Source organism: Panthera onca, chromosome A3 (genome assembly GCF_046562875.1).
Source record: "Panthera onca isolate mPanOnc1 chromosome A3, mPanOnc1 haplotype 2, whole genome shotgun sequence".
NCBI lineage: Eukaryota > Metazoa > Chordata > Mammalia > Carnivora > Felidae > Panthera > Panthera onca.
The window spans coordinates 112,830,772-112,856,535 of record NC_138341.1 but is presented as its reverse complement, the minus strand read 5'-3'; the positions used below and the strand labels follow the sequence as shown (position 1 = coordinate 112,856,535).

The following is a 25,764-nucleotide window of genomic DNA, read 5'->3' as shown; positions in this document are numbered from 1 at the left end:
GGTTAATATCCAAAGTATATAAAGAACTCATACAACTCAACAACAACATATCTAATTACGTATGGATAGAGAATCGATCCATTTTTCCAAAGAAGACATACAGAGGGCAAGTGGTTCATTAAAAGGTGCTCAGTACCACTAATCATCAGGGAGATGCAAATCAAAATCACAATGAAATATCACTTCATGCTTGTTAGAACGGCTATTATCAAAAAGACAAGAAATAACAATTGTTGGCAAAAATGTGGGAAAAACAAGACCCCTAATGCACTTTTGGTAGGAATGCTAATGGATGCAACCACTATGGAAAACAGTATGGAGAGTCCTCAAAAAATTACAAACCGATCTATCATATGATCCAGCAATTCCATTTCTGGGTATTTTTCAGAAAGAAACAACAACATTAACTCAAAGACCTACATCTACACCGCCCCCCTGTTCATTATACCATTATTTACAATAGCAAAACATCAAAGCAACCTTTAGTGTCCACTGATGAATGAATGGATAAAGAAAATGTAGTATATATAAAATGGGCCATAAGAAACAAAATACTGCCATTTGCAACAACACGGATGGACCTTGAGGGCACTATGCTAAGTGAATTAGGTCAAGACAGAGAAAGACAAATACCATATGATCTCACTTATATGCAGCATCTAAAAATAAATGAACTCATAGATACAAAGAATAGATTGGTGGTTGCCTAGGGTGGGGAGAGTGAAAGGGGGCAAAATTGGTAAAGATCATCAAATGATACAAATGTCCAGTTAGAAAATTAGTAAGTCCCAGGGACATAATGTACCACATGGTGACTATAGTTAATAATATTATATTGTATATTTGAAAGTTGCAAGACAGTAAATCTTCAAAGTGTGGTGATGGATGTTAACTAGACTTACTGTCATAATCATTTCACAATATATACAAATATCAAATCATTACGTTGAACACTTGAAACAAATATGTTACATGTCAATTATATCTCAATAAAAAAGTTCGAGTTATGCCAAGGGGCGCCTGGGTGACTCAGTTGGTTAAGCAACTGACTCTTGATCTCGGCTCAGGTCACGGCCTCATGGTTGGTGAGATTGAGCCCCACATCAGGATCTGTGCTGACAGCAGGAAGCCTGCTTGGGATTCTCTCCCTCTCTGTCTCTGCCCCTCCCCTGCTAGCTCGTTCTCATTCTCTCTCAAAATAAATAATTTCTTTTTAAGTTATGCCAAGAGCTGCCTCCAACAAACTCATTCAACATACATACACCAAATTATCACGGTAATCCAGTGCCCATGCTAACCGGTGGAGACGCCAGCACTCATATCTTATGTCTTATGTTTCCCCCAGGATCAAGAGCAGAAGTATGTTGCACAGAAGCGTTCAGGAAAGCTGTTCTCAGACAGAATCAGTGAAAATACAACTGCTGTGAGCCGTGGCTGCACTTCACAGCTCATAGCCTCAGGCCATGAAGAGGCCAATAAAGGCTGGAGCCCAAGAACTCCAACCCAGATCGAAGGCTTCCTCTCTAGCACCCAGCCATGAAGCTCCTTTTTCCTATCTTTGCCAGCCTCATGCTACAGTACCAGGTGAACACAGGTAATGTGGAATCATGGGATTAAAAGGGGTCGGTGTGAGGAAGCAGGGATTTGGCTGTCCATGACAATGGGAACCCAAGTAATGCTGACAGATGAGATGCCCAAACAGATGGCTGAAGAGTTTGCCTATTGCCTCAGTCATGCACCGTCCCCCATACATCCCCATAGGCCCCAATCCTAGACTCTGCTGATAGGGATATACGCAGAGCTACAGGAAAGCAGGGTGTTTTCTGTGTGTGCTCAGAAACTATCCAACATATAAAGGCTGCCTTCCTGCCCTCTACATAGCTATCATCTGGGACTCAGCCAAGTCACCTCATTTGTGCTCTATTTCTAATTTAAACCATCTTTTGAAGCAAATGTTCGTATCAGTTTATACTCTGGTGTAATACGAAGTCTCTTCCCTTGTGCTCAAAACATCTCCTCTAAGGATCCAGTAAAAAGGTCTCCGTTCTCCATCTCAACTTTTTCAGATTTGTAAAGTTTCATCCCTTTTCTCAGGCTTTGTCTTCTGGGAAACTGCCAAATCACTCATCAGGGCATCTAGGAAAGCACTGTGGCAAAATGCTAAACCAGAGGACTGAGTGTTGTTTTTTCGAAAGAAAAGAGAAGCGTTAAGACTTGTTTCAGAATACAAGAATCACCCAGATATTTAGAACAACTGGCAATGGGTCAGGGAAGGGAAAGTGAAAGAGTTAAGATATTTCTAATGTTTTTACCTTGGGACCTTAAGAGAAGTAACATAAGCAGGTATGGCCGTGTTGTCTTGGGTAAAGTCATTTAGCCACTTTGAGCCTCAGATTCCCCATGAGTATAGCAGGTTAACCCATGCAGCTGCTTGAAATATACGAAGTTTACTGTTTTGTCTCTGGAGAGAAAGGGTGTTGAAATGTATGCGAACATTAGGTGCTACATAAGCCTCTTACTATTTATGGAAAATCAGTTGAATTGGTAAGATTATAGAGCAAGGGAGAACTTTCCTGAGTCAGAAAAAAAGTTGAAGACATTGGGACGAAAAAAAAAATCAGGTGAAGATGAGATTCTAAACAAAGCAGAGAATGTAGGGCTATAGATAACCATGTGGGAGTTATCTTGGTAGAGATGAGACTATGGCTATGATTATGAATAAGGGACATTGTCTGAGGGACAGAATGTCCAGTGAGGCTGAAAATGATGAACACTACGCCCGAGGAACCACAGGTCAAGCAAGAGTCAAGGAGAGTGAAGTCATGGACCACTGGGTTTGGCAAGAGGTCAGCTCTCCTGAAAGTCCTATTGCTGTCTTTTGAAATTCTTTCTTGGATTAGCTTTATGACAGATTTTGCTCTTGTAGGTATTCCTAGGATCAGGAGGAGAGACAGTGATGCCCTGTAAGTGTCTAAGATGCTAAGTGGGGGGTCTAACATCATATCCTGGCGGTGCCTGGGTGGTTCAGTCGGTTAAACGTCTGACTCTTGGTTTCAGCTCAGGTCATGATCTCACGGTTGGTGGGTTCAAGCCCCACAGGGGACTCTGTGCTAACAGCGAGGAGCCTGCTTGGGATTCTCTCTCCCTCCCTCTCTGTCCCTCCCCTGCTCATGCTCTCTCTCTGAAATACATAAACTTTAAAAAATAAATTATAAATAAATAAATAAATAAATAAATAAATAAATAAATAAAATAGTATGCTAAAGCAAAAAGTTGTGTTTCCCTTTTTTCCCTTCCTCTATGTGCCCTAGATTTTTGGATTTCAGGGGTGTACAGAGATTTTCTTAGCCTGCCAGGGACTTTCATCAACATCCCTAACACTGCATTTAAAACTTGGCATTAATAGGGGCACCTGGGTGGCTCAGACGGTTAAGTGGCCGACTTCGACTCAGGTCATGATCTTAGGGTGCATGAGTCCAAGCCCTGCGTTGGGGTTCTGTGCTGCCAGCTCGGAGTCTGGAGCTTGCTTTGGATTCTGTGTCTCCCTCTCTCTCTGTCCCTCCCTTGCTCACAGTCTGTCTCTCTCTCCCAAAAATAATAAAATAAAACATTTTTTAAAAAACTTAGCATTAATAAACAACCTCTTACTCTATTCCTCTCCCTCCAGCAGTCTTAATATCATATCTAGCTATTAACCTTAGCTTAATGGTTTCTTCTTTTCTTTGTGCAGAGTACTTTGGCTTGAGAAGATGTTTAATGGGTTTTGGGAGATGCAAAGACTACTGTGCCGTGGGTGAAACGGAGATACAGAAATGCAAGAAGAGGAAATGTTGCATTGGACAGAAAGTGGTTCAAATGATAAAAAACTACATGCAAAATGAAATGTCCCACACACTTGAAGGGAACTCCCAAGAACATCTACAAGTTACCAAGAATTCTGATGCTTTGATACAAACAAAATACCAAATTTTATCTCTTCTCCCCAGAACCAAAAGCATCAGCCCTTTTGCCAACGTCCACCCCCTCCTCATCCCAAATGCCACCACTGTAAACTCAGCCATCACCAACCCTACGACCTCATGCAAGATCACATACACTGCAATTTCTGCCAAGAACGACACCACAGAAAGCAGAGATTCGGCCAGTGACTCCTCACCACCAGCACCCCCGCCATAGACACTCTCAACACCATGACTGGAGCCGGAGGAAGCAGATGAGCAGAGGAGTCTTTCCCTCAAAACACCAGGTTCCTCTCCATCTTTGCTGGCTGTAAAATGAAACATAGGACTGTTTCCTCAGTCATTAGTCATTCAATAAATACCGTTCAATCACCTACAGTTTACATAATGTTATCGTTCTCACGGAAACCTCACAGAGGAAACAGAGCTAGAGAGGAATGGAATTTTAGTTTGCACACCCGGGAGAAAGTGAGCACCGAACTTGGCTCACGGATAGCCCAGATTAGGCCTCTGTAACAAGGATTTATGGTTCTCATCTGATGCGCCTTTCTTGAGGTAACAGGACAAAAAAAATATATCGTCATTATTTTCTTTTTTCATAGGTTTTTTAGAAAAGGCCCATATGCAAGACAGAATGTGGGCAGACTAAGTCTACCTTCCCCGCAGAAGAACATAACCTAATTCATGGAGCCATTAAAATTTTTTTTTAATGTTTTGGTTTTTTTTGTTTGTTTTTTTTTTTTGAGACAGAGAAAGAGCATGAACGGGGGAGGGTCAGAGAGAGGGGCACACAGAATCTGAAGCAGGCTCCAGGCTCTGAGCGGTCAGCACAGAGCTCATGGCGCCATTTAAGATAAAAATCTGGGGGAACAGGGGAAGGGAGGACAGCTAAGGGAGAAGGTGTAGGACTTCTACCTCTGGGCCAAGACATTTCAACAAGATTCCCAAGGGGACGGACAACAGGCGATAGGCAGAGTGGTGCCTCCAACAGATGGCAGACCACAGATGCAAGCCATGTAGGTAATCGAGAATTTTCTGGGGCGCCTGGGTGGCTCAGTCGGTTAAGCGTCCGACTTTGGCTCAGGTCACGATCTCGCGGTATGTGAGTTCGAGCCCCGCGTTGGGCTCCATGCTGACTGCTCAGAGCCTGGAGCCTGTTTCAGATTCTGTGTCTCCCTCTCTCTCTGACCCTCCCCCGTTCGTGCTCTGTCTCTCTCTGTCTCAAAAATAAATAAACGTTAGGGGCGCCTGGGTGGCGCAGTCGGTTAAGCGTCCGACTTCAGCCAGGTCACGATCTCGCGGTCTGTGAGTTCGAGCCCCGCGTCAGGCTCTGGGCTGATGGCTCGGAGCCTGGAGCCTGTTTCCGATTCTGTGTCTCCCTCTCTCTCTACCCCTCCCCCGTTCATGCTCTGTCTCTCTCTGTCCCAAAAATAAATAAAAAACGTTGAAAAAAAAAAATTTAAAAAAATAAATAAATAAATAAATAAACGTTAAAAAAAAATTTAAAAAAAAAAAAAAAGAATTTTCTAATAGCTCCATTTAAAAAAGTTAAAAGAAACAGATGAAATGAATATTAATAATACATTTTATCGACCACAGTAAATCTAAAACATTATCATTTCAACATAAAAATCAATATAAAAATGATCTGAGACATTCTGTATTCTTTTTTTTTTTTCTTTTTTTTACTAAGTCCTTGACATCTCATATGTACATTACCATTACAGCACATTTCAATCCATACTGGCCACATTCCAAGTGCTCAAGAGTCCCATGGCAACCGTATTGGACAGCATCGGGTTAGAGAGTTTCAAGGGCACAGACTAGTAGCTACAGAACTGGCAAGCGAAAGGGGATGGTCCTACTCAGAAGACAGTGATGTTTCTGAGGGCTGTGGTAGAGAATGTAAGAAATTCAGATCTGATGCTCTTGAGCTAGCCTTCTAGTTCCAGCGCTTTTTAGCTGTTTGGCTTTGAACAGATCACTTATCCCTATACGGGCATCTGTTCAACCATTCACAAAATACTGCTGTAAACGTCACATTACATCCCAGAATCTGCTTCCTTCGATCCCAGGTCACACTCCCTTCCTCTTATTGCCCAAATTACAATGGCACAGACCCCCGCTCCAGGTTTGCAGCACGTTCCTCTCTGCTACCTAGCACCTCCTTCAGTTTAAAGGCCACTTTTCCTGGGGCGCCTGCGTGGCTCAGTCAGTTAAGCATCTGGCTTTAGTTCAGGTCATGATCTCAGTTTATGAGTTCAAGCTGTGCATCGGGGCTGTCAGCACAGAGCCTGCTTCAGAGCCTCTGTCCCCTTCTCTCTGCCCCTCCCCAGCTTGTGGTCTCTCTTTCTCGAAAATAAATAAACATTTAAAAAAATGTTCAAGGCCACTTTTCCTTAACCGGTGGATTCTTTACTACAGTGTCACCCTGATGGAGGCAAAGATTTTCCCACAGTCTTTTAAAACTATGCTCCTGGAAGTTTTTGTGCAACATGAAAGAGATGCCACACAAAGAATAAGTTCAGCTCTTGCTACGATTCTGAAGAACCCTAAGTATATCTCATGGGCATTAGATTCCCTCCCTGCTATAGCTATTTGCCAAACTCTTGAACATCCAGCTTACCTTCCCACAGTTGGAGTGCCCTCTTCATTATCCCTCAGGAAAAAGAGAAATTTCTTTCTCATCTAAGTTTAAGGCCTCCTTTTGAGTCCTATCATAGAAGTCACCTGTCTTCTCAAGATGAATAATACTGGGGAATATCCTTCTCCATCGACAAGCCAAGGAGGAAGCTATAGCAAAAACCAAACCTGTCAACACCTTGATCTTAAACTCCAGCCTCCAGAACTGTGAGAAAATACATTTCTGTTGTTGAAGCCATCCAGTCTGTGGTATTTTGTTATAGCAGCCCCAGCACACTGATACGGCCCATAAAAGAGATGACATCCTTGGGGGGACCTGGGTGGCTCAGTCGGTTAAGCATCTGACTCTAGATCTTGGCACAGGTCATGATATCATGGTTCATGAGTTCGAGCCCTGCATGAGGCTCTTGCTCTGCCCCTCCCAGCTCACTCTTCTCTCTCTCTCTCTCTCTCTCTCTCAGTAAATAAACTTTAAAAAAAAAAAAAAAGAGAGAGAGAGAGACGATATCCTTTTCTTCCTCCTTGCTAGGTAAAAAGACGTAGGAACCACAAGTACCTCTTAGAATACCCTGAGCCTTTGTTCTGGGTTTGTCAGTCACTGGCTCTGGGTAAGGCCGAGCAACCTTACTAGGATTTTTATACTCAAACCCAAGATCTCAGTGGATATCAACTGTGGTCAGATGTGACTGTTTATTGTTAATTATGAGAATAAGGCCCACAAAAGCATAGTAGAAGGCAACAAGCCTGGAATGATTACTTAATTGTTGTCAAATATTTGGATTTTTGCACACAAACTGGCTTTGAGTTTACCAGTAAATCAAAAATTGCTATGGCGGTGTGGGGAGCAAGGGTGGCTCGGTTGGTTGAGTGTCCGACTCCTGATTTCAGCTCAGGTCATGATCTCACAGTTCATGGAATTGAGCCCCACGTCGGGCTCTGTGCTGACAGTGTGGAGCCTGCTTGGGATCTTCTCTGGCTCTTTCTCTGCCCCTCCCTGGCTTGTGCTCTTTCTCTCTCAAAATAAATAAATACATTTTAAAGAAGAAAGAAACTTAAACAGTTTTCATGCTGCAAATTGACTTAACATGACGTTATTACCTAATTGTTTAATTAGCATGGCCACCACTTCTAACTCCTCTGTATTCTTTGCAAACTACAACTTTCATATTCACAGCATTTGCCTTACTTCAAACATTGTGGTGCATATTTGTTAAAAAAAGATAAGGAAAGGGGCACCTGGGTGGCTCAGTTGGATAAGCATCCACCTTCGGCTCAGGTCATGATCTCACAGTTCATGGGTTCGAGCCCCGCATCGGGCTCTGTGCTGGCAGCTCAGAGCTTGGATCCTGCTTCCGATTCTGTGTCTCCCTCTCTCTCTCTATCTGCCCCTCTCCCGCTGGTACTCTGTCTCTCTCTGTCTCAAAAACAAATAAAAAACATTAAAAAAAATTTTTTTTAAAGATAAGGAAAAACATAAAACCCAACCTCATGGCTTATGGGTTATTTTGGTCTTGTAAGGATCTGTTTCTTTATATTTCAAATAATGACGTTAGAATAGAGTTGTATGTTGAAGTTCACGTATTAAATTGTTCTCAAAATCGGGGCACCTGGTTGTGTCCGACTCTTGGTTTCAGCTCAGGTCATGATCTCACGGTCTGTGGGTTCAAGCCCCACATCGGGCTCCACGCTGACAGCGCAAAGCCTGCTTGGGATTCTCTCTTCCCTCTCTCTGCCCTTCTCCTGCTCTCTCTCTCTCTCAAAATAAACTTTAAAAAAAGTTTTAATAAATAAAAAATAAATTATTCTCAAAATCGTGTATATGTAGATTACATCTGTGAGTTTTAAAGAAATATAATCACCCTTTCATATTAACTAGTTAACCTAGAATGTAAATTGGGTATGATTAAGCTACATTAATTTCTTTTTTGTTTATTTTTTATGTTTATTTATTTTTGAGAGAGAGACAGAGACAGAGTGTATAGACGATGAGTGTCAGAGGAAATCTTTGCTACCAGAGCACCCCTCCTCATCCCCATCACCCCCCCACACATCCGCTATCTCAGCCCCCATCCCCTTCACCCCTCCACATCCCCTATCTCAGCTCCCATCCCCCACCCCTATCGGGGCAGATTATCTCCTCTTGCTCGTTGCCCTGCTCTCTCATCCAGGCGATCTAGGAGTCTGCAAGCCTACAACCAGTTAACTATTAACCAATCCTTGTTAAACGTAGACTAATCAGCAAAGGAATATGTAAAGAAAATCGGCTGCTGGTTCCATTAGGAACTGAATAGTCACTGTTTTCTGAGTCTAGCTCTCCCTCTGTCTCCCAGACCAAATCATCTTCTGACTCCTTCAATCAAACTACCTCCTCCCCCTGACCACAAGCTGGGTATACAAACTCACGCCTCACTTATTTTTTTTTTATTGAAATTGGCCTGGCCAAAGTGAATGGTGTAGCACGTGGCTCCAGCTGGACCAGTCAGAATTCTCTCCCGGGATATTTCCATTTGGAACCAGGATCTTGTCTCAGGACCTCACCCTGCAAAGGAATGAATCTGGGGCTGCTTTCGGCCACATTCTCTATCACACAGAGAATTCTGTCCGCAGAACAGGACAAGATGAACACCCAGAGAGAAGCATATGGATAGAGAAGCTTGATGACATTGGAATCACTGGACCAGGCTTGCTTGAAGCAGCCACATTTCTAGACACCTCAGAAATTTGGGTGGATAAATGTCTTTTTGTGCCTAAGTTGGTTTGAGTTGGTTTTCTATTACAAATTATCCCTGTCTCCATATTTAGTCAGAGAGGTTAATCTGTGGTGTTCACTGCATAACACACAAACTAATGCATTCCACAAGGCTATGCCTGTTTCATATAAAGTTGGAACCTTCAATTCAATCACTAAGAAACTCCATGAGACAGACATTGCCGCCAGCGATTGGCTGAAATGCCTTGGTGATGGAACGCAGAGTTCAAACTGGGCTAACCAACAACCTAGGGTCAAATCTAGAAGACTGAGAGTCTGGATGTCTATGTCCCCTCAAAATTCACATGTCAGGAGAGCCTGGGTGACTCAGTTGGTTAAGCGGCCAACTTTGGTTCAAGTCACAATCTTGCGGTTTGTGGGTTCAAGCCCCGCATCAGGCTCTCTGCTGTCAGTGCAGAGCCTGCTTCAGATCCTCTGTTTTCCTCTCTCTCTTCCCTTCCCCCTGCCTCTCTCTCTCTCTCCCAACAATAAATAAACATTTTTTAAAAATTCACATGTAGGGGCGCCTGGGTGGCTCAGTCGGTTAAGCATCCAACTTCAGCTCAGGTCACGATCTCGCGGTCCGTGAGTTCGAGCCCCGCGTCAGGCTCTGGGCTGATGGCTCAGAGCCTGGAGCCTGTTTCCGATTCTGTGTCTCCCTCTCCCTCTGCCCCTCCCCCGCTCATGCTCTGTCTCAAAAATAAATAAACGTTAAAAAAAAATTTAAAAAAAAATTCACATGTTGAGGGGTGCCTGGCTGGCTCAGTCAGTGGAGCGTGCAACTCTTGATCTCAGGGTTGTGGGTTTGAGCCCCACGTTGGGTGTAGAGATTGCTTAAAAATGAAATCTTAAAAAAAAAAATTTGTATGTTGAAATCATACCCCCCAATGTGACTGTATTTGGAGAGACGGAGTATGGGCAAGGGAGAGGTAGAGAGAGAAAGAGACACAGGATCTGAAGTAGGCTTCAGGCTCTAAGCTGTTGGCACAGAGCCCGATGTGGGGCTTGAATTCCTGGTTTGTTAATTGGTCCTCCAGTGGAGTGTCTGACCTTCCAGTGATGGTCATCCACTGACCATCCTCCAGATTCCAAAAGAAATCAGTACCTCCGTCAACCATGAATCTCCTGAGCTGTGAAGAAAAATGCATGCTGAAGTGAGAATCTAAAAAATAAGTCCAGCCTCTCCGAGCGCTGCTCCATCACAAAACTTCCTCTCCTAATCTAGGTTGCCCATCTGGACATGACCCCAGGAAGCTCAGTTAAAGTAAGAAAAACATCTGAGTAAGAAAAGGCAAAGCATGGCAGAGAGAGGATGACCCAAACCATGGAGTCCCTTGGGATCTAACTATCCATGAAGAGAAGAACAGGGCCCAAGAGTAATTTGTTATAATCAGAAATGCTTCTTTTTAGGGCAGCTCCATGGGCCTAAAGCCAAAACTGTTTCTCTGATGAAAGGCGCCAAAGGTGTCAATGGTCCTCCAAAATTAGCAGCCACCTGTAGCACCCTGCACTGTCCCCACGGGTCTAGCCAGTCTCCACTTGACTTTCGCACATAACAGCTTTTTGCAGTAAGTAGTAGGTTTCTTCTTTTCAGATGAGCCCTCTAAGTAAACTCCTGTTCTTCTTCTTTTTTTTTTTTAATGTGTTATTTATTTATTTTGAGACAGAGAGAGCAGGGGAGGGGCAGAGAGAAAGCATCCCAAGCAGGTTCTGCGCTGACAGCACAGAGCCCAACACGGGGCCCTATCCCAAGAAACGTGAGATCATGACCTGAATAGAAACAGAGTCGGACACTTAACCTGACTAAGCCACCCAGGTGCCCCAGTAAACTCCTGTTCTGGGAAGGGGAGCAGCTTTGACTTTGTTCAGCTTCATTTTGTTTTAATTTGGGAAGAGGGAGAGTAATCTGTTGAGTGGTTCTTCAAGGACCTCCTCTGAGTTCCGAAAGGGCTGCCTGTGGCAGAGACAGGTTTGTGGTACAGACCAGTGGTCCGTGTCATCATCAACTTTGGGATTTCTCAACCTGGAGTGATAACCCATCAGCCTTTCCCTCTCTAGATAACTTTATATATGCCCACATGGGTGATTTTTAATGATCAGAGAAAGGCCGAAGAAGAAAGGACAGGGCAAGACACATCTTAGGGGAAGAATTACATTAGGAATGATTTTGTAGGGGAAGGGAAGGGGGACATGTACACTGTGTGGTTTTAGCTTGTTGACCAAGGGATCTTTATTAGATTAAGGGGGTCGCATTCTATTCCTACGGTGCTAAGAGTGTCTTGATGACTGCATTTTATATGTTTTGAATTCACCAAACGAAAGCCTTGCCACTTTGTTCTTTTTTCAAAATTGTTAATTTTTTTTTTTTTGGTCTTGTTACGTAAGTGATAAGACCAGCCTGTCTGTTTCTGAAGAAAGAGAAATCCTGCTCAAGTTTTGATAGGGATTATGTTGACTCTATAGTCACCAAAGCATATAAGGAAATGCTCAGATTCACTGGTAATTGGAGAAAAGCAAATCAAACCAATAATGGCATTGGTAAAATTAGAAAACTGGATAATGGCACATGTTAGAGAAGATGTAGAAACATAGGAACCCTCAAATACTACTTGAAGAAGTATGGACAGTTCATCTTTCTGAGAACAATCTAGTACTTCATTAAGTTCGTTATACACTTATCTTATGACTCAAGAAGTCTACTCCTCATTATATCCCAAAAATATTCTTGCCCAAGTCCTAAGAGGACATGTACTATGTAATTAGTTAGTTGCAGCATTATTGGTATTAGCAATACCAATACCAATCTAAGGCAATCTGGACAGCCATTCTGGAGTCATGGATCAATAAAATTATATGAATACATACTTTAGAATATAACATGTAAGATGGGAGCAACAGATTCGGTATACACATAGCTATGTACGTAGACATTAACTACTATAGCCCTGAGTGGTGAAAAAAAAAAAAGGAACAGACATATAATACCATTTACGTAAACTTAAAATATATGCAGAAAACAACGCAATTAAAAGAACACGTACACCTGTCAGAACGGCTGAAAGGAACAACTCAGGAAACAACAAATGTTGGTGAGAATGCAGAGAAAGGGTACACTTTTGCACTGTCGTGGGAAATACAAACTGGTGCAGCCACTCTGGAAAACAGGCTGGAGATTTCTCAAAAAATTAAAAATAGAACTACTTTACGACCCAGCAATTGCACTACTAGGTATTTATCCAAAGGATACAAAAAGGCGGATTTGAAGGGGCACATGCACCCTGATGTTTATAGCAGCACTATCAACAATAGCCAAATTATGGAAAGAGCCCAAATGTCCATCAACTGATGAATGGATAAAGAACACATGAATGGTTGGGGCGCCTGGGTGGCTCAGTCGATTGAGCGTCCGACTTCAGCTCAGGTCACGATCTCGCGGTCCGTGAGTTCGAGCCCCGCGTCGGGTGCTGGGCTGATGGCTCGGAGCCTGGAGCCTGCTTCCGATTCTGTGTCTCCCTCTCTCTCTGCCCCTCCCCCGTTCATGCTCTCTCTGTCTCAAAAATAAATAAACGTAAAAAAAAAAATTAAAAAAAAAAAAAGAACACATGAATGGATATGGTACAAACACATATACATGCACGCATACACATAACACACACACACACACACACACACACACACACACACACACACACACGGAATATTACTCAGCCGTCAAAAAGAATGAAATCTTGCCATTTGCAACAATGTGGATGGAGCTAGAGTGTATTATGCTAAGTGAAATAAGTCAATCAGAGAAAGACAAACACCATATGATTTCACTCATATGTGAAATTTAAGAAACAAGACAGATGAACATAGGGGAAGGGAAGGAAAAAGAAAATAAAATAAAAACAGAGGAGGCAAACCAAAAGAGACTCTTAAATATAGAGAACAGACTGACGGTTGCTGGAGAGGAGGTGGGGGGAAGGGCTAAATGGGTGACGGGCATTAAGGAGGGCACTTGTTGTGATGGGCACTGGGTGTTATATGCAAGTGACGAATCACTAAATTCTACTCCTGAAATCAATATTATGATATGTGTTAACTAACTTGAATTTTAAATTTAAAAAATAAAAAAAAAGATTACTACTGCATGATCTCACTTATATATGGAATCTAAAAAAGTCGAACTCAGAGAAGCACTAAGTACCATGGAGGCTGCCAGTTGCTGCATGGGGGAAATGGGGAGAGGATGGTCAAACTTTCCCTTGTACAATTAATAAATTTGGGAAAGCTGGGGCGCCTGGGTGGCTCCGTCGGTGGGGCATCCGACTTTGGCTCAGGTCATGATCTCACGGTCCGTGAGTTTGAGCCCCGTGTCGGGCTCTGTGCTGACAGCTCAGAGACTGGAGCCTGTTTCAGATTCTGTGTCTCCCTCTCTCTCTGCCCCTCCCCCACTCACGCTCCGTCTCTATCAAAAGATGAATAAACGTTAAAAAAAAGTTTTTTTAATAAAAATAAAAAATAAATTTGGGAAAGCTAATGTATAGCATGGTGATTTTAGTTACTAATACTGTACCGTGTACTTGAAATGTGCAGAGAGGAGATCTTAAGTGTTCTCACCACAAACAAAAAAACAGTATCTATAGGAAGTGACGGATGTTTTAATTGGCTTGATAGTGGTAACTTCACAACATACGTGTATATCAAACCCTCGTGTTGTCCACCTTAGATATGTACAATTTTTACTTGCCAATTGTACCTCAATAAAACTGAAAGAAAAAGAACATGTAAAAGATATTCATTAAATTCATTAGAGCCAAGGGGAGGGGAAAGATAATAGGGTATACAGTTAACAAGAAATGAATGGGTAAAGTAAGAGATGAGCCTTGCCCAGACCAATGAGTCTGTGTCACGGAGGGGTGCTGAATTCAATAGCTGAGATCGAAAACAATGGTGGGGATGAAAGGAGTAGACAGCAAGTGATAGAGCCGCTCGCACTGAAACCTAGACCAGCTGGGAAGATTTTGCCCACTCCTGGCCCCGGGAAAATCCAGAAGGCACAAGCCAGAGAACGTTCTCAATATGCTGCGAAAATTCAGAGGCCCGTTATTTTCAGGGAGGTTTTCCTACACTTCCTGGCCGCATGTAGCAGGCAACTAAGCTACCAACTACTTTGTCTTCGCCAGGTCTGATGAGGACACTGCAGACCTGCGCTGATATTCTGATAAAATTATCAGGCTTCCTGAGGATCTAAGGAAAAGAAGGTAAGACAAGATGCAGAGAGCGTACTATATGGTCTCTGCTGGGTGAAAACAAGCTGGCTTCAGAATTACATGACAAATCACCATTAATACTGTCAGTCGCTTCCCCTCTTGAGTGAGTCTGGGCCAAGAAAGAAAACAGAACTCACCGTGCTTCCTACCGTCTGTCCTCCATCCTGAATTTCAGCTTTGAGCACAATCCCGGAAACAAACGCATGACCATGGTGAAAGTACCTCTGGATGCTAATGTCTACAGATTCTACACATATATGACAAAGAAGCCCTTATAACTCCGGATTCCACATATCCAGGGTTTATCGCTGATGCATTCTAACTCTTGCAGAATCTGAGAATTAAAAAGGGATCTGGTGAACAAGATCAATAAATGGAAGCTCAATTCAAAGGCAACCCAGTGAATTAATAAGTGCTCTATTATAATACCGCAGGGAACTAAGGGAAGGATAGCAACCAGGAAGAAGATCTATAGAAAAGCAATACTAATAATGAGAGTATTTAAGAGTTATCGGACATTTTTAAAGTGCCAAGTACAGTACTGAGAACTTTGAGAATCTTACACACATTTTTGTAAATAATGCAACTGAGGTTTTAGTAAAACTGCTGAAGGTCACAGATAAGTAGTAGAACCAGGACTTGAATTCATGCCTGTCTAACAACAGAGCCCCTGCACTTAGTTGCCACACAACCCCAACTCCCAGTGACAACAGTGTTGGAGCATGAGCCCAGTGCCAGTTATATACTAAGGTACCTACATGGACCACCTCACCTTGGACTTTTAGCAACAGCTTAGAAAAAGCTATAAAGGGGGGCGCCTGGGTGGCGCAGTCGGTTAAGCGTCCGACTTCAGCCAGGTCACGATCTCGCGGTCCGTGAGTTCGAGCCCCGAGTCAGGCTCTGGGCTGATGGCTCGGAGCCTGGAGCCTGTTTCCGATTCTGTGTCTCCCTCTCTCTCTGCCCCTCCCCCGTTCATGCTCTGTCTCTCTCTGTCCCAAAAATAAAAATAAAAAAACGTTGAAAAAAAATTAAAAAAAAAAAAAAAGAAAGAAAGAAAAAGCTATAAAGGACTTGATTGTGACATCTGCTAGTCACCCATTATAAAGAGGAAGAGGAGCAAATATGCCTATCCTAAAGGATTTAATAAACCCAAAGAACTTGGACAACTCCTACATTTGCCAAATTTAAGACCTGGTGAGTTCACACTTGGATTATTGCCTTTCCTTCTGGCTAACACACTGTAAAAGGAGTTTAGGAGAAATGGCATTAGAGCACAGAAGAGGAATCATGACAATGAAAGTACTTAAAATTGTTATTAAGAAACACAAGGGGCATCTGGGTGGCTCAGTCGGTTGAGCATCCGACTTCGGCTCACATCATGATCTCGCGGTTCGTAGGTTCGAGCCCCAAGTTAGGCTCTGTGCTGACAGCTCAGAGCCGGGAGCCTCCTTCGGATTCTGTGTGTGTGTCTCTCTCTGCCCCTCCCCCACTCACACTCTCTCTGTCTCTGTCTCTCTCAAAAATTAAAAACACATTAAAAATTTTAAAAAGGAGAAGAAGAGGAAGAAGAGACACAATAGGGTATCCAGGTGGCTCGGTCGGTTAGGCATCTGACTCTTAGTTTCAGCGCTGGTCATGATCTCACAGTTTGTGAGTTCGAGCCCCACATCAGGCTCCACACTAGCAATGGGATTCTCTCTCTCCCTCTCTCTGCCCCTCCCTTGTGCTCTCTCTCTGTCTCCCTTTCTCTCAGAATAAATAAATAAACTTTAAAAAAAAGAGAGAGATGGGAAGAAAGGGGTTAACAACAGTCCTACAATCAATCTTCTCCCTTTATCAGGGATGCTCCTGGAAAGAAAGAAAGAAAAATAATAATGTTGACTCTATCAGATCCCCTTCTAAACATGCAAGCAGACCCGGAGAACTCACCAATACCATTCACTAGCAGCAGTCTTTAGCTAACAGAATAATCTGCTCTGAATATATCTAGAATTGTTTCTAGTAAACAAACCTGGAATCTATAATTTATAAAGACATGGCTCCTTAAAAAATGTCATGCATGTATAACGTTATGTAATTTTCAGAGACTAAAATGGAAATGTTTCTTAAGGAAACATCCCCCTTTGTGTGATACGCTCACATGCATCACTTAGACATCACTCAGAAATCTCCTGCATTAAAACCCAATCCACAGCTCATTCTAATGAGGCACATGGGAGCTGGGAAGTGACATGAACACCTGAGACTTTCGCATGTTTTCCCTGTGCTTCATAATTACCTGTATCCTTGAAATTGTTACTAAAGCTTAACACAGGAAAGATCTTGGATTCCAGTGAACCTGATTTGAATCCAATCAATCTTTTGTGTTAATCAGGAAAGAAAGCAAATATTGCTATATAAGTATATTCATCTCAAAATTTTTCAAAAAACCCACTCTGGAAAACAGTATGGAGGTTCCTCAAAAAAACTAAAAATAGAAATACATACATTCCAACAATTCCACCTCTGGGTATTTACCCAAAGAAAACACAAGCACTAGTTCAAAAAGACATATGTACCCCTATGTTTACTATAGCAATATTTACAATAGCCAAAATATGGAAGCAACCTGTGTTCATCAACAGATGAATGGATAAAGGAGATGTGATAGATTAGAGATAGAGATAGAGATAGATAGAGATAGAGATACACACACACACACACACACACACACACACACACACACTGGAATATTACTCAGCCATAAAAAAAGAATGAAATCTTGCCATTTGCAACAACGTGGATGGACTTAGAGGGTATAATACTAAGTGAAAGAAGTCAGACAGAGAAAGACAAATACCATATGATTTCTCTCACATGTCGAGTGTAAAAAGCAAGAGAAACAAACAACAATAGTAGAAACAATCATAAATACAGAGAAACATAAAATTATGAAAAATAAAATCACAAATAATCCTTCCCAAAGATAAAGACCCTTAAAATTGGGGGTACATATCCTTCCAGATTATATTTTATGCATATATATGCATATGTATAAATACATATAACAAAGACTAGCTCATACTATCCCATAACTTTCCTTTCTCACTTAATTTTCACTCATTTTTCAAAGAGATCACACCAGCTTTTAATCTTGTAGGTCCTCGATTAACACTGTTTAAAGCTGCATGGAATTCTAATGTGTTATGTACCATAAATCAGCAAATTCTCTATTGATGGACATTTACATTTTCACATCCTCATTACGAGCAATCCTAAGAAGTAAATATAGTACTTAGACATCTTTGTGAACTTATCCATTTACTCTATGCGTGTTAATTCTGGGTCAAAGAGTAGCATAGTTTCGTTCTGTTTAACTTTGCTTTAGACATTGAATATATATTGCAAATTGCTCTCCAAAATATACTGCATTGATTTAAACTCACAGGAACAGTACTCAGTTGTCCCTGTGTTGCCTCACCCTTACCAACAGTAGCTAGACAGTGTATTTTCAAAGACTGGATGCTAGTCTTCCAGATATTCTGTGAGAACTCCGCAAATGTATGCAGTAGCCAATGAGACAGCCTGGCCAAATCCTTTGGCCCTAATGGCGGAGATTTCTGCTTTATTTTACTTTATTATTTGCTCACTGCTCAACTTTTGATCTCATTTGAAGTCGTATAAAGATTAGAGCTCCGGGCAAGTGACATAGGTAGTTCTGTCCATCCACCCCACTGCACTGTCCCCAAACATGTCCCTATCCTTCAGGCATGAAGTTCTTGCCTCTGGCTTTTGCTGCTCCCTTGTTCCTGGCTTCAATGACCGTAAGTAACCTGGAATTCTCCATATTGAGGAGAGAGTGATGGAAGGGAAGGGAGATGAAAACAAAAGCATTAGATACATTTATTTTTAAAAGGAAAGAAAAAATTTAAGTGCACATCTATTTAGAGGAGCAGGAAGAAATGAACCAGAGAAGACAGATTTAAAAAAAAAAAAAAAAAGCTAGACTTCTCTGAATATACCCTATTTGGAAGATCTGACTTTGGAATCATTTAAATATTTGACCTAATATAAGAATATCAAAATTTTTAAAGCAATCCCTAAAAATTAAAAGCAAAAGAAATCAAATTAAACCGTGTGTAGAACTGGTAGCATGACCACAAATAGAAGAACTATTTAAAGTGCTGGGAGGGGCGCCTGGCTGCTCAGTCAGTAGAGCATGCGACTCTTGGTCTCGGGGTTGTGAGTTCGAGTCCCATGTCGGGGGGGTAAAGGTTACTTTAAAATAAAATCTTTTAAAAAAATGTGATGGGAAATAATCATTCCCGTTTTGTTTGTAAAAGGAGAAATGGGAAAAATAAGATACAAGTTCATCAAAAGGGTACTGCTTTCAGCTAAACCACTGTACATCCATATGCGTAAAGTGATGTAAAATTAGAAAGAAGCCTGAGGATCCACATTTTTAGATGTGAAAAGAGCTCTTGGGCATATTAAATTGTCGCGAGGAAGCTAAGGACCCATAAGCATAGGATGATACAATTATTTTGTATAATTTGCTCAATTTCATTGAGTAAATTTGGCTTTTTGTTCTTTTGGCATACAGTTCTTTGAATTTTGACATGGTTGTTTTTCATGCCTCAAGTTCATTAACAAACATACCGGGTATGTTGAATTCAAGAGTTTGAAAAGAGATCGCACCTTTTATAATGTTCCTTTTCACATCTGCTTAATGGATTACTTAAAACATTCTTATTTCTCAAGCAGTTGGTGTCTTACTATAAACAAAGGTGCAGTGAATCCAGATCCAAAGTACACAGTCATCATATTTAGTAACCACCACTTGTTTTCCACTGAAAATGGCAAATTCTCCCCTGGACCCTCCTCAGAGTGGCTCCTACAGACCACAGAGGCTGTGAACCTCCAGATGCTCTGTCCCAACACAGTGCGATTGGAAGCTGTGCAAAAGGCACGACAGACACCCAAGACGAAAGATACCGTAGCACCACACCAAGTCCCCGCCTTATTCCCCGGTGTTGAATTTGGACACGTTTAGATTCATGCAACCACCGCCACAAACAGAACATACAATAATAGCTTCATCACCTAACAAATACCTCTTTCTATTCAAACTCTTATCCCACCACAACCCCCGGCAACCATTGATCTATTTTCCATCACTGTGGTTTTGCTGTTTCCTAGGATACCCGCTGAATGAAATGTTCTGTGCCTGGCTTCTCTCACTCAGCTTGTCTTTCAGGTCTATCCAATTTTCCATGTGCATCAATGACTCATTCCTCTTTCCTGCCGAATAGTATTATATTCTAGAGATCTAGTGCAGATTTTTTTTTTCTCCTTTCCCTCATTGAGATCATTTGGGTTTTTCCAGTTTAGGGCTGTCACAAATAAAGTTGCTATAAACATTTGTTTATAGGTTTTTGGGTGGTCCTAGGTTTTCATTTCACTAGGGCAAATACCCATGTGTAGGACTGCTAGGTCCAATGGGAAGTTGATGTTTAACTTTAAAAGAAACTGACAAACCATTTCCCAGAGTAACTGGGCCCTTTTGCATTCCCACCAGCAATTCAAGAGATAACAATTTTTTCCACATCCTTGCCAGCAATTGGTGTTGTTGGGATTTTTATTTTAGCAATTCTTATTAACATTGTTTTAAAATGTTTTGAATGTTTTGAATGTTTTAAAAATTCACAGCTGGGGCGCCTGGATGGCTCAGTCGGTTAACTATCCAACTTCAGCTCAGGTCAGGATCTCGCCATCTGTGAGTTCAAGCCCCACATCGGGCTCTGTGCTGACAGCTCAGAGCCTGAAGCCTGCTTCAAATTCTGTGTCTCTGTCTCTCTCTCTCTCCCTGCCCCATCACTGCTCACACTCTGTCTCGCTCTCTCTCCCAAAAATAAACATCGGAAAAAAAATTTTTTTAATTCATAGGATTGGGATGCCTGGATGTCTCAGTCAGTTAAGCATCCAACTTCATTCAGCTCAAGTCATGATCTCACATTCATGAGTTCAAGCCCCACATCGGACTCCACACTGTCAGCTTCTCTCTCTCTTCATTATTCTCTGCCCCTCCCCCTCTCATGATCTCTCTCTCTCTCTCTCTCTCTCTCAAAAAAATCATAGGATTAAAAGAAAAGATATTATATATTATTTATGTAATTAACACAAAACACAAATACATAAAAGGAAGATAAAAATAAGCATCCAATACAAGAACCTATAGGAAAAACATCAAAATTAACTTTTTGGAACTGAAAGAAAGGCATATACATACTGAAAATAGTTTGCTACACACCCAAATCCTCCCTTAAAGCCAACAGCAAGCAGGATACTGTAAGGGCAAACACAAATGAAAAAGATGAGCCTTGCCTCACTCACCTCCGATGGCCTGCCTTGGTGCCCACACGCCCTGCCACTGCCCTGAAAAAATGTTTCAGTTACCTGCAGTCTTTTGCCAAAGTAGGCCAGGGTTCAGGGCACTGGCTCCTCGTCTCACTCGGACCTCCAAGGATACAAAATTTGGTGCAGATGCGTGAGCCTTAATGCTCCAAGGTATAGACCTTTTAGCGGATATTGTAGCCGTTACTATGGGGCCAAAGGAAAGAACAGTGATTATTGAACAGAGTTGGGGAAGTCCCAAAGCAACAAAAGATGGCAGGACCGTTGCAAAGTCCATGCACTTAAAAGATAAGTATCAAAATATTGGCCCTAAACTTGTTCAAGATGTTGCCAATAACACAGATGAAGAGGCTGGCGACGGCACCACTACTGCTGTGTCCTGGCACGCTCTATTGCCAAGGAAGGCTTCGAGAAGGTTAGCAAAGGTGCTAAGCCAGTGGACGCCAGGAGCGGTGTGATGCTAGCTGTTGATGCTGTAAGCGCTGAACTTAAGAAGCAGTCTAAACCTGTGACAGCCCCAGAAGAAATTGCTCACATGGCTAGATTTCTGCAAGTGGAGACCAAGAAGTTGGCAACATCATTTCCGATGCAATGAAAAAGGCTGGAAGAGAGGGCGTCATCACAGTAAAGGTTGGAAAAACAAGAAACGATGAATTAGAAATTACTGAAGGCATAAAGGTTGATCAAGGTTATATTTCTCTGTACTTCATTAACACAGCAAAAGATCAGAAATGTGAGGGGCGCCTGGGTGGCTCAGTCGGTTGGGCGTCCGGCTTCGGCTCAGGTCATCTCACGGTCTGTGGGTTCGAGCCCCGCGTCAGGCTCTGTGCTGACAGCTCGGAGCCTAGAGCCTGCTTCGGATTCTGTGTCTCCCTCTCTCTCTGCTCCACCCCCACTCATGCTCTGTCTCTCTCTGTCTCAAAAATAAAAATAAACAGGGGCGCCTGGGTGGCTCAGTCAGTTAAGCGCCCGACTTCGACTCAGGTCACGATCTCGCAGTCCGTGAGTTCGAGCCCCGTGTCGGGCTCTGTGCTGACAGCTCGGAGCCTGGAGCCTGCTTCCGATTCTGTGTCTCCCTCTCTCTCTGCCCCTCCCCCGTTCATGCTCTGTCTCTCTCTGTCTCAAAAATAAATAAACATTAAAAAAAAATAAAAAATAAATAAAAAATAAAAATAAGCATTAAAAAAAATAAAAATAAAAAAAGAAATGTGAATTCCAAGATGACTATGTTCTACTGAGTGAAAAGAAAATGTCTAAAACAGAAAAAAAAGAAAATTTCTAGTGTCCAGTCCGTTGTACCTGCTCTTGAAATGCCAATGCTCACTGCAAGTCCCTGTTCATAACTGCTGAAGATGTTCACGGAGAAGCTTTGAGTACACTTGTTTGGAATAGGTTAAAAGTTGGTGTTCAGGTGGTAAGCAGCCAAAGCTCTAGGTTTTGGTGACAACAGAAAAAAAATTGCTTAAAGACATGGCTATTGCTACTGGTGGTGCAGTGTTTGGGGAAGAAAGATTGACTCTAAATCTTGAAGATGTTCAGCTTCATGACTTAGGAAAAGTTGGAGAGGTCAATATGACCAAAGATGATTCCATACTCTTAAAAGGAAAAGGTGACAAGGCTCAAATTGAAAAACGTATCCAAAAAAAATCACTTGAACACAACAGTTAGATATCACAACTAGTGAATATGAAAAAGAAAAGCTGAATGAACATCTGGCAAAACTCTCAGAGTAGCTGTGCCGAAGGCTGGGACAAATGATGTTGAAGTGAGTGAAAAGAAAGACAGAGTTACAGATGCCCTCAGTGCTCCACGAGCTGCTACTGAAGATTCTCTGGGAAGGGGCTGTGCCCTGCTTTGGTGCATTCCAGCCTTGGATCCAATAACTCCAGCTAATGAAGATCTTCAAAATTCCTGTGATGACCATGGCTAAGAATGCAGGTGTTGAAGGATCCTTGATAGTTGAAAAACGTATGCAAAGTTCCTTAGAAGTTGGTTATGACGCTATGCTTTGGAGATTTTTTGAATGATGGTGGGAAAAGGAGTCACTGATCCAACTAAGGGTGTAAGACCTACTTTACTGGATACTGCTAGAATTGCCTTTCTGTTAACTATAGCAGAAGTCGTAGTCACCGGAATTCCTAAAGAAGAAAAGGACCCAGGAATGGGTGGAATGGGTAGACTGGGAGGGGGTATGGAAGGTAGAATGTTCTAATTCCTAGAACAGTGCTTTACCATTATTAATGAACTGTGAGAGGAAACTCAAGGCAGGGCCCTTCAACAATAACTTCAGAGAATTCCACTGGAGGAAATGACTGAAGCAAAGTCTGGCTGGTGTTTAAGAAAATCATTATAACCATCAGTTACTGGTTTCGGTTGACAACAAATTCTGATTTACTGCTGTCATTGTCCATGCTCACAAAGAATTTATTTTGTACTTTTGAATAAAAAGAGGCATTTTTACTACTATTACGTTAAAATCGGGATTTTCATACTTGCCATCACCAGATGAAAAGTTAAGAAGCAGTCTTTCTGTGGAGAGCAAGAATAATTGTGTACAAAGTAGAGAAACAGCCAACTATGTGGCAACTTTTGTGTAATGGAAATTTGTTTAAAGTTAAAATAAAAAAAGAAAGAGCCTTAATTCTCCCTGTTAGAGACTTATTACCCCTCCCCTCCCTTTTCTTAGAGCATTTACTTTAGAAAACTTGTAAGTTCCTTCTCTTTCTTTAAAACATTTATTATTATTTTTTTAATGTAAATAGACTTCTTGACCACTTTACAACCCAGGAATGTCTTCCTCAAAGACCTGGGAGCCACCTCTCTGAAATGTAGTCACAGTTTTTATGGGTAGGTAGGAGCCTAACTTCAGCAGGTTCCTCAGGCTCCTCGCTCTAAGTTTCAAAACTACCACCTGCCACAAGGATATGAGAATTTTGTTTTTCCTTTGGGTGAAACCAATCGGCAAACACAGAGAAGCCACTCCACGTATCAAGTGAATCTAGGATCAGCAATGTGTGACAAATGGTACTTTCTGGTCCTCTTCAGGGCTAGGGAGTGTTTGTCTTGAGAACATGTCTGTAATGAGTTGTATCTTCTTAGCTATAGAAATGGGTAAGATTTTGGTCTTTGCAATCTCTTGGCAGATTGTCTACGGTATGCATCACGTCCTGGTTTAATGCTTATTTAGTGACAAAACGGTTTTCTTTCTCTTCTACGTCTGTGGGGAGGTTTTATGGGTTGGGAAGAGATTTTATTTTTAATTACATTCCCCCCAACAACAGCAAATACATACATACATGTGCATGCACACACACACACACGCACACACAGAGATGACATCGTCAGCAAAACTAAGTGAAAAAAAAAAGAGTAGAAAGAAATGGAAGTGAAGAAACAAACAAAAAAATGAAAGTGGGCTACACGCACAACAATAAAAGCACTAACATGTGCCCCGACACGGAGAAAATCCCGCCTTGGATGTAAGATTAACCCAGTTGTTCTCAAATGTGGTCTCTGAAAAGGGAGCCCTTGTGCATCGTTGGTGGGAACGTAAACTGGTGCAGCCACTATGGAAAACCATATGGAGGTGTTTCAAAAAAATTACAGATAGAACTACCATTGATTCAGCAATCCCACTTCTGGGTATTTATTTGAAGGAAACAAAAACACCAACTGGAAAAGGTATTTGCACCTCCCAGTTCACTGCAGGGTTATTTACAATAGCCAAGATAGGGGAACCAACCTAAGTGTCCATCGATGGATGGATAGATGTGGTTTATATATACAATGGAATCTTATTCAGCCATAAAAAGAATGAAATCTTGCCACTTGCAACAGCATGGGTTGAGGGCATTATGCTAAGTCAGAAAGAGAAAGACAAATGTTGTATGATCTTACTCATACGTGGAATAAACCAAACAAAAACCAAGCTCACAGACAGAGAACAGACTGATGGTTGCCAGAGGTGGGAGTGGGCAAAGGTGGGCAGTTTGCCAGAGGTGGGCAAAACGGATGAAGGGGACCAAATGGTACAAACTTCCAGCTCTAAAATAAATAAGGCATGGAGATGTACTGTACAACATGGAAACTATATTTAATAATACTGTATTGCAGGGGCACCTGGGTGGCTCAGTCGGTTGAGCGTCCGACTTCGGCTCAAGTCATGATCTCGCGGTCTGTGAGTTCAAGCCCCGCATGGGGCTCTGTGCTGACAGCTCAGAGCCTGGTGCCTGCTTCGGATTCTGTGTGTGTGTCTCTCTCTCTGCCCCTCCCCACTCATGCTCTGTCTCTCTCTCTGTCAAAAATAAACATTAAAAAAATTTTTTTTCATAAAAATAAAAATAATACTGTATTCCATATTTGAAAGTTGCTAAAAGAGCAAATCTGAAGTTCTCGTTGTAAGAGAACAGAAACTCTGTAATTATGTGTGCTAATGGAATTAGCATTAAATCTAATTAGCATTAGAATTAAATCTAGGGGCGCCTGGGTGGCTCAGTCGGTTAAGCGTCCGACTTCAGCTCAGGTCACTATCTCACGGTCTGTGAGCCCGTGAGTTCGAGCCCCGCGTCGGGCTCTGGGCTGATGGCTCAGAGCCTGGAGCCTGCTTCGGATTCTGTGTCTCCCTCTCTCTCTGCCCCTCCCCCGTTCATGCTCTGTCTCTCTCTGTCTCAAAAATAAATAAACGTTAAAAAAAAAATTTTTTTTTAAATAATTAAATCTATAGGAATTCTATACACATATAGAATCATTATATTCTATACCTGAA

At 42.0% G+C, this 25,764-nt stretch overlaps 1 protein-coding gene, 1 long non-coding RNA gene and 2 pseudogenes across 2 annotated transcripts in view; 2 read left to right on the top strand and 2 right to left on the bottom strand.

The window, feature by feature from the left end:
- The window catches only part of LOC144615803 (uncharacterized), a 168,610-nt gene that overhangs the window by 128,134 nt on the left and 14,712 nt on the right, over positions 1-25,764 (bottom strand). The window lies entirely within an intron of this gene.
- On the top strand, positions 1,537-4,344 carry DEFB129 (defensin beta 129). The gene is made up of 2 exons (XM_060614595.1): positions 1,537-1,594; positions 3,731-4,344. The coding sequence occupies exons 1-2, from the start codon at positions 1,537-1,539 to the stop codon at positions 4,174-4,176; spliced, it is 504 nt and encodes a 167-aa protein (XP_060470578.1). The 3' UTR covers positions 4,177-4,344.
- On the bottom strand, positions 19,304-19,866 carry LOC132677426 (cytochrome c oxidase subunit 7C, mitochondrial pseudogene; annotated as a pseudogene).
- LOC132677427 (60 kDa heat shock protein, mitochondrial-like) lies at positions 21,029-23,211 on the top strand (annotated as a pseudogene).